Source organism: Staurois parvus, unplaced genomic scaffold (genome assembly GCF_062004578.1).
Source record: "Staurois parvus isolate SC_StPar_1 unplaced genomic scaffold, SC_StPar_1.0 ptg000131l, whole genome shotgun sequence".
Taxonomy (NCBI): Eukaryota; Metazoa; Chordata; class Amphibia; order Anura; family Ranidae; genus Staurois; species Staurois parvus.
In genome coordinates, this window is record NW_028317927.1 from 9,464,051 (window position 1) to 9,476,879 (window position 12,829).

Here is a 12,829-nt window from a genome sequence, read left to right on the forward strand (position 1 = left end):
AGCCCCAAAGCATGATTGACCCTCCACCATGCTTCACAGTAGGCAAGGTGTTCTTTTCATCATAGGCCTTGTTCTTCCTCCTCCAAACATAGCGTTGATCCATGGGCCCAAACAGTTCTAATTTTGTTTCATCAGTCCACAGAACACTATCCCACAACTTTTGTGGTTTGTCCACATGGCTTTTGGCATACTGCAGTCGACTCTTCTTATTCTTTGGAGACAGCAAGGGGGTACGCCTGGGAGTTCTGGCACGGAGGCCTTCATTACGCAGTGTGCGTCTTATTGTCTGGGCTGAAACTTCTGTACCCACATCTGACAAATCTTTTCTCAGTTCCTCAGCAGTCACACGGGGACTTCTCTCCACTCTACGCTTCAGGTAGCGCACAGCAGTCGAAGTCAGCATCTTCTTTCTGCCACGACCAGGTAGCGTTTCAACAGTGCCCTTTGCCTTGAATTTGCGAATGATGCTTCCTAAGGTGTCTCTTGGTATGTTTAACATCTTTGCAATCTTCTTATAGCCATTGCCCTTCCTGTGAAGAGAAATCACCTCTTCTCTTGTCTTCCTGGACCATTCTCTTGCCTTCACCATGTTTGTAACCACACCAGTAAATGTCTAGAAGGAGCTGAGTATCACAGTCATTTTAAAGCTGCCTAATTGGTGCTTATTATGCTTGATTGCTGCTCGGTGACATCCACAGGTGTTTTCAATACCTGATGGAAAGCACCTGTATGAACCTCTGTTCTTCAGAGTGGTAGTCTTTAAGGGGTTGAATAATTGTGGCAATGAAGAAACCACATAAGAACCATTTACTACTGTATTACATAAACAATTGATGTCATTTTAGTTGCATTTGGGTAGTTACAACGTCCTTGTAGGATTTGATTCTGAATACAATTCCAAATGTACACTATAGTCCCTAAACCCCTTTACAGCATTGGGGGTTGAATAATTTTGGACACAACTGTAAAATGCTACACACGCCTGATGGCACAATTACAATCTAGATATGTGTTTGTCCTTTGCAATACACAACTTGAAATCTATGAAGGTATGGATAGAAGCTCAAAATGGAGTATACATAGCCATCATATAATATCATATACATATATGTGACTCAGTAAGGGTCATAGTTATCCCTACACAGTATGTTTCCTAGAAGATATGCCTCTCCACAGCCAGCCTTGGTATAATCTGTTTCTGTTTTGTGGTCTTTTTTCTTTTGTTTTTCTAATTCATTTTCAGTCTTGGAAGCCTATTCCAAAATAAATTATCTTCTGGAACTGTATGTAAATAAGGAGAAAAGAAAAAAGATAACTAGTTTCTGTGTCCTTTAAAATGTTGTATACAGACATGATCAACTCAATGTTTTATGAACTGTTGTGGAACACTACTAAACAAGGTTTTACATGCTAGTTGTAGCATGGGAAAGACAGTGCATTGTATCTAACTGGTATTTTTTAGGGCACATTATTCCAAAATAAGAAGATATACTTTATGTATTAAGGTTCAAGACCCTCAAATTCTGAATACTGGATCATGGTCATGAGTAAATGCATCTATAAAAGTATAAATATACATTATACCAGCATTGTTATCTGCAAAAGTAATTTCTCCTAATGCAATAAAAAGTAAAATGGCTTACCTGAAGACACTTTAGTCCATAGAATAGTAGGAGGTGGATTCCCAGCAGCTTCACAAGGAATAAAAGCATCAGAATTTGCTAGGACTGTGAAGCTTGCAGCTTTACCTCCTTTAATGCGTGGCTTAATTCGGTCATTATTTGATGGACCTTCTTCCATCTTGTTGAATGTTGCTTTCTTATCTGTTCCTTGTGCTGTAGTGGAGGAGGGGTTAAACTGCACTGGTTTTTTGACGCCAGGAATATGTGCTATTATGTGTACTTTTCTCTCTGATGTTTTTGTATCTGGCCTGATCTCTACATTAGATGTAGCCACTTTCTTTCCAGATACGAATGGTGGTTTGGTCATGGCTGGACCTAATATGGGTGAGGGGTCAGTCAGACTGCTAATGAGTTTAGCTGTCACTGACAGTGGATAAGCAGTGCTGGTTAAAATATCTTTATAGTTTGATGATGTTGCCTTTAGTTTTGCTGTAGTAAACATCATATTTTTAAAACTGTTCTTGTTGTTTAATGCTTGGTCGGATGTGACAACAAAGTTATTATCAGATGGTTCCAGATGTTGGGTTGGTACTATATTGGTGCCATTTAGCACAGGCGATGGTTGCAGGAATAATTTAGGAGCCTTTGAAGTACTGGTCAAGACAAGTCTCTTAACAGAGGTCATAGGAATATCATTGTTTGTAGTCACCATTGTTGCTTTATGTGCTACAGTGCTAGGTGAGAAGTCTGAAGGTGAAGTTATTTTATAAGATTTGGTGGTTTCATCTTGAGAAGTAGCAGGTTTGTTTGAATTTGTTGATGACTTCCCGTGATTGTATTGTGCAAAGCTATAATAAGGATGCTTTTTCCGTGGTCTTTTTCTTCTCAGGAATCTAGGTCTTGTACTTTCAACAAAGGCAGATGTTACTGGGGTTATTGTTGCATATATATCACCTTTTGGAAGAGTAAATCTCACATCTTTTAAAGTGGTATCTGCAAACGTACTGGTAGAATAAGTCTTGGACCATGTATCACTTGAACTGGTTGTTGGAATGGTTATTTCTGCATCACCTGGTTTGGTTTGAGAAGCAGCAGTGGCAGCTGCTTTTGTGGTGCTTGAATGAACTACAGCAAGTTCAGACCTAAGACTAGTAAGATAAAGTGGAGTTGCTGCTGGTGTGGTGACAGTTGGCTCAGAAACATCTGTGTTTTGGGATCTGGTTGAGAAAACTGAGGTGGGTGTTCTATGACTTACAAGATTAATTACACCTGTAGCTGCATTATCAACAGTTGAATGAACTGTGTGGGGTGTTACTAAGTTAGAATCATCATCACGATTAATGCAAGATTTTGTAGTTTTCACACTTTTTGGATATAGTGCTGTCTTGCTCTCAGTTTTTACCAACGATGTGATGTGTGATATGTTTGAACTGCTCACAGTAGACTGAGTTGTTTTGGGAGGTGCAGTACCAGATGTTGGAGCACGGGTATTATTTACAGATATTACATTAATATTTTTTCTTAGCTTCTTTAATATTTCCCTTTGACTTATTTGGCTGTTGCCAAATAATCTATGCCATGGAATTTTTCTTCTGATTACTTTGGAGGTAACTCTAGGCCTGGTAGTGGCATGGGAAGAAATGGTTTTTAGCAGGACTTCACTTTCTGTGATAGACAAACTTGTTGGAATATCTGTAGTTACAGCTTGTGCTTGTGTTATAGCCCTGTTTGTACTGCCAGGAATAAACATGCCCAAAGTCACATCCTTTGGAATTCTATAGGTAGCAGGCTGTGAAGGCATAATCTCAATTTTAATGGATGGATCATGATATTTTAATCCTGAATTTGCTTGAGTGGTGGCTTCTTCTCCACGTATAGTCCCTAGAGATCTTATGTTAGACTGTTCAGTTAGTGAGGAAACATATGTGCTTGAAGATTCAGGACTGTATAGTAGTTGATTTTGTTCACTAGTATCAGTAACTGTAGTGTGAGGTGTTGTAGCTGTGGACAGCTCTCTTAAACTAGATTTGCCAAACTTCTCTAACTGATGGATTTTAATGTTTGGATAACGACCTGGTCTTACAATGCGTCTCCTTCCAGGAATCCTCCTACGTCCATAACGTTTTAAAGTTGGCACCAATGGTGTAACATCTTTAACTATCTGAATCTGTTGATGAGAAATAATAGTGGAGCCAGCTGACAGACTTGGTGAAATAATTTTCTGAGTACTGTGAATATAAATGGGCCCAATATCTGTTTGAGAAAGAAATACTTTTGTGCTTGACTTTGTTGAAGAATCAATGCTAAAAACATTTTCACCCTCAAACCTATCTTTTCTTTCAGGGTAGTGTGGAATCCTTGTGCTGTGAACACGTGGTTGAGCTGAATGCCTATCTTGAGAAGCAGTCAAATGTTCAGACCCCTGCTTAGATGCAGAATTATTTTTTTTAGAGGTTGATGTAGTGATTTGTTGTGCACTACTTTTAGTTTTTGGTGTGGCAAGTGACATATGGAAATTAAAAATATCTTGTTTAGGAGTAGTTTGTATATTTGTGATAGCTGATTTGTGCATAAGGGTTGGTTCTGTAACTACTTTTATATCAGTAGCCCTTTGTGTACCTTGAGGAGTACCCATGGATAGATAAGAGGGTTTATCAATGCTTTGGGATGTACCAAGAATACTTTGGGAAGTTGTAGACAAATAACTAAATGTAGTTGTTTCATCTCGAATAGAATTATGAACGGGCAGGGCATACGATAATGTAGCTGGGTTAGTAATAGTATCTGGAGATGTTGTTGTAACATAGCTGATTTCTGGTGGTGGACTGGCAACAGCATCATCTGGAAGATTATCGAAATAACCTGATGTAGTAATAAAGCTGCTGATATCATCATGTGTTGTCACTTGTAGTTCATTATCTTCAGTGGTTGGTTTTATTACATTATATTGAGTAGTATGGAAGCCACTGGATGCAATTGGTGATGCAGTTATAGTATCCTGTGCTGTGGTATAAGAAACACTGCTGGTAGTAGGTGGTCTAGTAATCATTATTTTTGGGGTTGCAGTTAATGAGTAGAATGCAGTAGTATGGTCTTGTCTTTCACCTATGAGATTCTCAGCACTAGTAAGAGGAAAAGATTTGCGCAAAGGACTGGTTGTGACTTCTCCTGAAGTCAAGTGCGGGATACCTGTAGTAGCTTCAGGTGCAGGCACTGCTGCCACTGATGTGGTGTTTAAGGTGCTTAGAGTGGTCATTTGCTCATTGTTATAGCTGACTGTAGCATGTGTAAATGTATCAATATATTGAGGACTATTAGTACTTATGGATGAATATTCTGACATAGTAGAATCTCCTGTGGTGACTGTGATTTCCCTGTTTATTGCTGTTTTGTGTATTTTGTCTTGGTGAATATTTGTATGTTTTGATGTTGCTGATATTTCTTCTATAGTCCATGATGATGTGTATGACTGTGTATTTGTTGGAGCCATAGTTGTGCTATACTGTGTTGAGTGTTTTTCTGACAGTATCAAAAACTTTTCAGCCACTGGAAGAAATTCTTCACCAGATGCTTCATCCGGCTCACCAGATACAAACTCTGTGATATTTTCTTCTTTTGCTGAACTCTCTGTAACTTTTATTGGTGTTTGACTCTTCAATGAACTCTTTTTTGTCTTTTCTAAGATCTCTGTCCAGCGCTGAGGATCGATTTTCCTTGTGTTTTGTGTAAATTGTCTCCGATATCCTCTAAGGCGTTGGTTTATTCTATTCCTTCTGTGAACCTCAGTGTTCAAATTTCCTTGGCTGTCCAGCTTTTTATTGATGCGTCTGGTTGGGAATCTTCTGTGTGTTGTGACTTTCCCTGTAGCCAAGTAGTTATTGTCCTTAACTTCTTCAGTGCCTGATCCTTCATCAGTTTCATTTCCAGTTTGGTCTAACTGTATTTTTTTATTGATAAACTCAAGTTTCCTCTCTTTTACTAAAACTCTGTGTGTCAGAATGTCAAGACCATACTGATTAGCAGCTATACATCTAAAATGTCCTCTATCTCTTTGAGTTGTGTCTTGAATTTTCAGTGTCCCATTGGGGAAAATAAGTTTGTTCCTGGATGTCTCCTGTAGCACAGAATGGTCAGGTAATATCCAGTTCACTGATGCATCAGGAGCTGCGTTTGATCCACAGGGAAGATACAGCATGTCCCCATTATTAACTGAAAGATCAGCTCCATTGACAGCTTCTTCTTCCACATCAGCACTTATAACTGTTATTCTAAAAGTAAGCACATCTGCGTCCATATAGTTTGTTGCTATACAATGATAAACACCTGTGTCAAAACTGTCAGCGGCTTTTAAGGTAAATTTTCCATCCCTTGTTATTGTTATCCTACCCTCTTCACTTAAATATGGAGCTCTGATCTTGCTTCCATCTGGAAGAACCCATTCAATGTTTGGTGCAGGTTCACCCTCAACTTGACAGTTCATCTCCACAGTTCCTCCAATTATTGCAGTATACTCTGTCCGTGTCTGGTTACTTTTTTTAATCATGACCCAGCTGTTTTTCACAGGATTGTAAACAGAATTTGGAATAGTTACATAGACATCAGTTAAGTACTGAATATGGAGCATGCTGAGGGTTGTCGCTGACCTGTCCAACTGTAATGTCACAAAGTCTTGCATTAACCAGTTTGGCTCTGCTCGAAGGTCTGCCTCAATGTCTGTAAACACATCATCACCAGACCCCACTTGTTTGTATTTATAACTAATGAAAGGAGACTTTGTAAGCAAGAGGTCTCTCTTAAGTTTCATTGGAGAGTCGCTGTACATTGCTAATATCCCCCATAGTTTTTGTATATGATCATAGTCTATGCTGCACACCAAAAAGGAAGAAAATGTAGTCCTCATTATTATATATTCTTCCTTTCTGTCCAATGTTATCTGGGACATTTTGGTTGGTCTTTGAACATTGCAGGCCAAGTTTGCCTCATTTCCAGATTGGTCTGTCATATTTAGAACAAGAGATCCCATTGGTGCCACAAAATCTTTGGCTGATATAACAGTAAAGCTCCCTTCCTCTGGAATAGTCAAGTTTTTCAATTTGTAAATGTTTTCTATAACTGGTTTTGCACAACTCAGATCTTGAGATGTTAGTTCATTTAAAGATTTACCCTTATTCTTTTGAGGGTTAGAACAAAGTGGGCACTGCTGGCCTGAACGATCCCTCTTGCATTTAATCAACTCTGTTGAAACATAAATGAAAAGAAAGGTTTATACAATTTGTAGGTTACATTACTTTGTTTTATATTTAGTGCTGTCCCCACCAGGCTGCTCAAGTACTTTATAATTCCCCTTGAAGAATGAACCCTGCAGTCACCCACAAGAAGAAAATTGTCTACTGTTTAGTAAAACTCCTTCTCGTCCAAACCTCTATAGCAAGTGTTTTGACAAAGTTGTGGCTATGTCATTGTATGTGATCACAAAACTATCCTAGTTGTAAGATAAGGACATCAAACATACATTACAATAACATTCATGGATGTTTTTGTAAGATTTTGAAGAGATCATAGGTGTACAACATATGATCCAGTGTGGAGCAATATTTTCCAAAACATAACTGACATCTTGTCCAGTAATCCCATTAGCAATGCTACCAAATCAGGGTTACCAAATGTAATTAAAGTAGTCAAACACTGGCTAAAAACTAGCAAGATAATCCATTAGACCTCTACAAACATACAGTACATAACACTAGTTAAAATATTTTTTTATTTAACATCTCTATATTTACTAGATAAAAATGAGCCAACCTGTAAAACCTACTGCCAGAAGTAGGCTGCATAACACAATTTTAGTTACTGCACAGTAGTGCTTTCACTACCTTATTAGCAGCTGTTTCTCATAATGTATTGGGTCCTATCACTTTAGTATTGATATTTTGCACAGAAAGGGAGACTAATGCCCGTGTGTATTAACAACACATGTCTAATGCATAAATAGAGTGTAAAATGAAATACCTTTGGATTGTTGTCCCCACTCTGCAAGCCACAGCAGGTTACAATCACATGACCATGGGTTACCATGAAGATAAAGTCCTTCTAATTCATTCAGGTAGAAGAACATTTCCTTAGGCAGTGTAGATAACTGATTGTCAGACAGATAGATATGCTTTATAGACGATGTTTTAAATATCTGGATGTAGCGTAAAGTAACAAAGGTGTCTGTGTGCAGCTGTCGTAGCACATTTCCCTCCAGGTGAACCAGTTTCAGAGAACTGAGGCCGTAAAAGGATTCTGGGGCCAGAAATTCCAGTTTGTTATGATCCATATGTAATCTGACCAGACTCTTTAGACCATGGAATGTGTTCCTGTGTAGTGTTTTCACTTTATTATAACTCATTTTCAATACCTAAAAAGCAAGAAAATAGAACATAACTAAATCTTGTGCATAGGTCCATCACAGCTGGTGTCATGAGTTATTTCTAAAAAAGAGCTTGAGTCTAATAGAGAAGTAGGATATTGATAACTTGTTGAAATTACTACAAGCAACCAGTAAACATTTACACTGCGAGGATATTTACTTTTAGCTCTGGATATGAAAACTTTAAGGATAAGTTCACCTTTTGGGAAAAATAATAAATGCACATATTTTTGTAGGAAAATAAAAGTGTGTTTATTATTTTTTCCTCAAGCAGTCTGGGAAGCATTTCACCCATGATCAGTGGATTAGGAGTGCAATACTAAACTCCTGTAGACAAGCCCCACAGCTTTCACCCAGTACCTGCATACGGGCTGATTGTTTATAAGCTGCAGAGCTTGTGAATGAACTACGAGGCTGCTCATCAGTGACCCCACAGTCCATTCAGAACTACAACCTGTGAGCCACAAAGGATGATGGTACTTGTAGTTCAAGTCATTCACAAGAAACAGTGAATGAATGATGCTGCTGTGTGGGTGTGCCGAGCACGGCCACGTTATTTTCAAATACGCTGAGAGAAGATCTCCGGTTTGCTGCTACTGAGAGGGGGGGAGAGGCTGCAGCTACTGGAACATGTTACATGTTCCACCCTAAATACAGATGAATCATGTAACATGTTCCAAAAGTTGAACGTATCCTTTAAATCCCACCGTTATCCAAAATCTATTTTTTCTGTCCCTCCTTTCCTGGTAAGCTATTTTCCAGACCTTTAGAAGTCCTTGCCATATGAAATCAGTTATCAAAACTGATCCCCACATCCAAGTCTCTTGCTGATGTGGTTTCTGCCTGGGGATTGCTAATCGAGTGCCACTTGTTAACCCTCGCCAGCCAGTCTCCTTTACTTCCCTCGGCCTGACGTTGTTCTTCTTCTGAATACTCTGCTAACCAGCTTTCAGTCTTCCAATATTCTAATATTCTATATCCTCATAGAAACCTGCAATCCCATTTCAAAAGCTTTTTCTTCTTTCTGAGATCTTGTGACATTTTGCTCAAGTCTTGTATTTTCTCTTTTTTCCTCTGCTTCACTCAGTTTATTGGCTTGCAGAGCAGCTCCAGCCGAGTTACTGAAAGCAGTTTCTGTAGATTTGTTGTAATGTTCACATCAGATCTCACAGTGTGGTGCAGAATAAATAGTGAACTCCAAAAATGGTATTGTATCATATTATAAGAATGCTATCTATAGACAGTTGTTTAAATGGCACTATTTCCTTCACATATGCTGGAACAGCTTAAATTGGTTTACACTTAATATCGTATTAAAAATATGGAAGAGCAAACTTGTAAAAATCATTTTTACAAATAAACACAGCAATAATTACTTAAAATATGCTCTACTGTCACTTTAAATTAACTAAATTGACTGAACATTCCCATCCCATTGCTATCCCCCTTATGCACAATCCAGGCTGGCCTTACCAGTAGAACTTCTAAAAAAGTCTCAGTCTACCTTCTTCTGAAAAAGGCAAGTTGTTTGGCTGTCATGCAAATCCAAGGGCATTATTATTTTGAGACAACGAACCAAAACAAGTATGCCCTTCAGAATGTCTTATTTAAAGTTGATGTAAACCTAATCACTAAAATCACATATAAGCTTTAACACATTAATGTAACTTAAAAAGTCATTTTCACTATTTTTACATTGGTATCTTTAATTACCATAATACCTGTTAAGAGGTGAGAATGCTCTATCCCTTGGCTCCTCTGTTGTTACCCAGTTACAGGGTCTTTTGAGACTACAAGTGGTAATTTCAACACATTGGAATGCAGCTGTCTCTGGAGCGCATGCATGTATACAGAAAGTGGCTGTATGAGATCAGCAACACAAGCAAAGAGGTAAAACAAGTATTCTTTTGTAAAGAAAAAAAATGGCAATTTTTCATGATATACTGAGAGTTGATTTACTAAAACTGGAGAGTTCAAACTCTGGTGCAACTCTGCATAGAAGCCAATCAGCTTCCAGTTTTTATTGCCAAAGCTTATTTGAACAAGCTGAAGTTAGAAGCTGATTGGCTGCCATGAACAGCTGCATCAAATTCTGAGTGCACCAGTTTTAGTAAATCTCCCCCACAGTGTTTTAGAAAGTAACTTTACATATAGTTATGGTCTACATTTACATTAATTTTGACTTTCATCACTGTATGCTTGTAATGGGTCTGTGATTTAGAAAATACTGTATGGAAGCCAGAGAAAGCTGGGTAACCAAAATTTTCAGAAGGGGGTCAGAAATGGAAGCCCTGAATTTATATAATTGCAAGATTCCTTTTTTAAAATTCTTTATTTAGTGGTATGACACAAGTACAATAAAAAACAATACCTTCACAAAACTGAAAGAAAACAATAGACATCAGTTACAGCATCCAAGAGTAGGTACAATGCTCTATAAACAGGACCACCCAAAATAACTGACCAAGGTTTAGGTGGTAAATGGACCATCATCCATAAAGCAAAGCTACGGCCATCAAGAGCCTCTTACAGCATGTCCCAATGACTACAACAGGAAAGGATTGGTCCTATTAATGGTCACAAAGGGCCGATGTCAACTGAGGTGAAGACTAAGGAGAGGCAATCTAACACTATCTGTGCATACTGAGTTTTTGTGGATATTATAAAAACAAAAGGATATGAAAATGAAAGAAGAAAAATTATGAGAGGAAAAGGGGGAAATGAAGAGAGGTGAAAGTAGAAAGAGAAAAAAAAGGGAGGGGGGTAGGGAAATTGGATAAGAGAGGAGAGTAGTGTTGTGGGGGGGGCATGGTAAAAGTGGGGAGGGGAGAAAAGAAAAAAATCCTCCCAGGGAGCAGGAAATGCAAAGACTGAGCAGGCAGCACCAATCATGTTCAGTTGAATCTACGTCTATTGAAGGACTTCGTCAGAGAAGCAGAAGAGGTCCCAGTAAAACCACCGTTTTTTATGGTCCTCTGATTTATCCCAGAGCTCAGTGGTCAGGTTCTCCATCTGCTCAATATCATCCACTCTTGCAACCCATAGGGCCACTATAGGTGCTATTGTTTCCATTGACACAGGATACAAGCCCTGGTGGCGTTTAGGAGATGTTTGAGGAGGGATTTGTGCTAACATTTTCTCAACATTGGGGTAAGATTTAGAAGGACAGCTGCTGGGCTATCCCTTAATGAAAGGGATTTATGTATGTAAATGTATGTATAAGTTGGAGTACAGGTTGCCAAAAAGTTTTAAGTTAAGGGCATTTCCAAAAGATATGTAGGATGGTACCTGGGTGTTGGTCACATCGCCAGCAGCAGTCAGTTTGATTGGGTAAGAGTTTTGCAAGGATTGGCTAGGTCCTGTACCATCAGGTTATGATTTTGTAAATAATTTCTTAATACTTGCTGCAAAGATAGGATTTCTGCACGAAAAAAAAGATGCAATCCTTTTGGGAGTCTGTAAAGGTAACTTTCCTTTAAAACTCAACTGTATCCATCTAGAAAATGCCATATTATGTAAATTGAGTCTTCTTGTATATTACTAAATTACTATGCTAATTATTTAACTTTTATTGGTTCCTGCCAAACAAACTGCATGAACCCCTAGAAGTAGGAAGGGACCACATTGGTTTAAATGAGGGGTAAAGAGCATTTACAAGCAGTTCCCCAAGCTCCTAGAGGTCATGTAAAAGTTGTTGGTTCCTGGAAGTGCTTAGAAATTTGCTGAGGTCTAAAATGCTGAACATAAAACAAGGTGGTCATAATAACTCCTCTGTGGGTATCTCTCTTTCTCTTCTCCCTTTGTGAGCACACCTTTTAGAAAGGCACCCACAATGTTAATCTAGTTCATGCAGTAAAGCAGTAAAGATTATTGTTAGGTTGGATCTGCTATTTTCTTTTTTTTTTACCTGTAATGAAGATAAGTCACTAAAAGCATTTTCATGGATTGTATGAATCTCATTGCTATGTAACATCAGTAACTCCAGCTTCTGTAAGCCTGAGAAGTCATTCTCTTCTAGTCTGCTTATGCTGTTGTACCTGTAGACAGAAAAATATGCAAGAGTAACATATACAGAATGTGATTTGCACAGCATATATAGAAAACATGTAGAACATTTTGATTATGTTTCTACACTTAAAAACATGAATACTGTACTTAAGGAATAAATGTATTTTTCTACAGTGGAGTGAGGTCATTTCTGGGAAAACTCATACACTACATTTTTACTGCAGTTCATTTTATTCTTTGGATGTGTGCCTCCAAGTTTTTATGGCTCCACAGCTTATATCCTGTCCCAGATTACTGATGTATCTGTTTACAAGTCATAGACATGTATTGCTTGGATTGATTGTACAACCATGAGCTGTTACCCATGGTAACCATCCAATGTCGATGTCTGTTTCAAAGAGGTACAGTCAAAGGTCCAACTATAAAACACCTTTCCTTAATGCAAAACTGAAATGGAGGGCCCCATATCTCATGCCAAAGCCTTTGACTGAAGAGCTTTTAAAAGTATAATTGAATACAAATTCACCATTTTTTCCTATCCTTATTGCCCACTAAAATATGAAATAATGGAACAAGAAAAGTGTATCATTTAATGAAGGATTACATGTTCTGGTTTGCCTGCATCACTTTGAACGTCCAGTCATTTGCAGGTAAATTTAAAACTCACTTATTTCCATTGCACATTACTTGAAGACTGCAGTGACTATAACATCACTAAGCTAAGAAAAAAATGTGCTCCCTAAAGTAATATTAAACCCTTAGCATTTGTATCTAACACATTGAGCAC

The 12,829-nt window shown here is 38.2% G+C and overlaps 1 protein-coding gene across 1 annotated transcript in view; it reads right to left on the bottom strand.

Annotated features, from left to right (window-relative positions):
• The window catches only part of IGSF10 (immunoglobulin superfamily member 10), a 47,872-nt gene that overhangs the window by 12,025 nt on the left and 23,018 nt on the right, over window positions 1-12,829 (bottom strand). The window contains exons 3-5 of the mRNA XM_089672607.1: window positions 11,942-12,071; window positions 7,632-8,022; window positions 1,644-6,857 (exon numbers count right to left, since the gene is read on the bottom strand). Coding sequence (XP_089528733.1) covers window positions 1,644-6,857; window positions 7,632-8,022; window positions 11,942-12,071 — 5,735 coding nt within the window. The remainder of the gene's footprint in view (window positions 1-1,643; window positions 6,858-7,631; window positions 8,023-11,941; window positions 12,072-12,829) is intronic.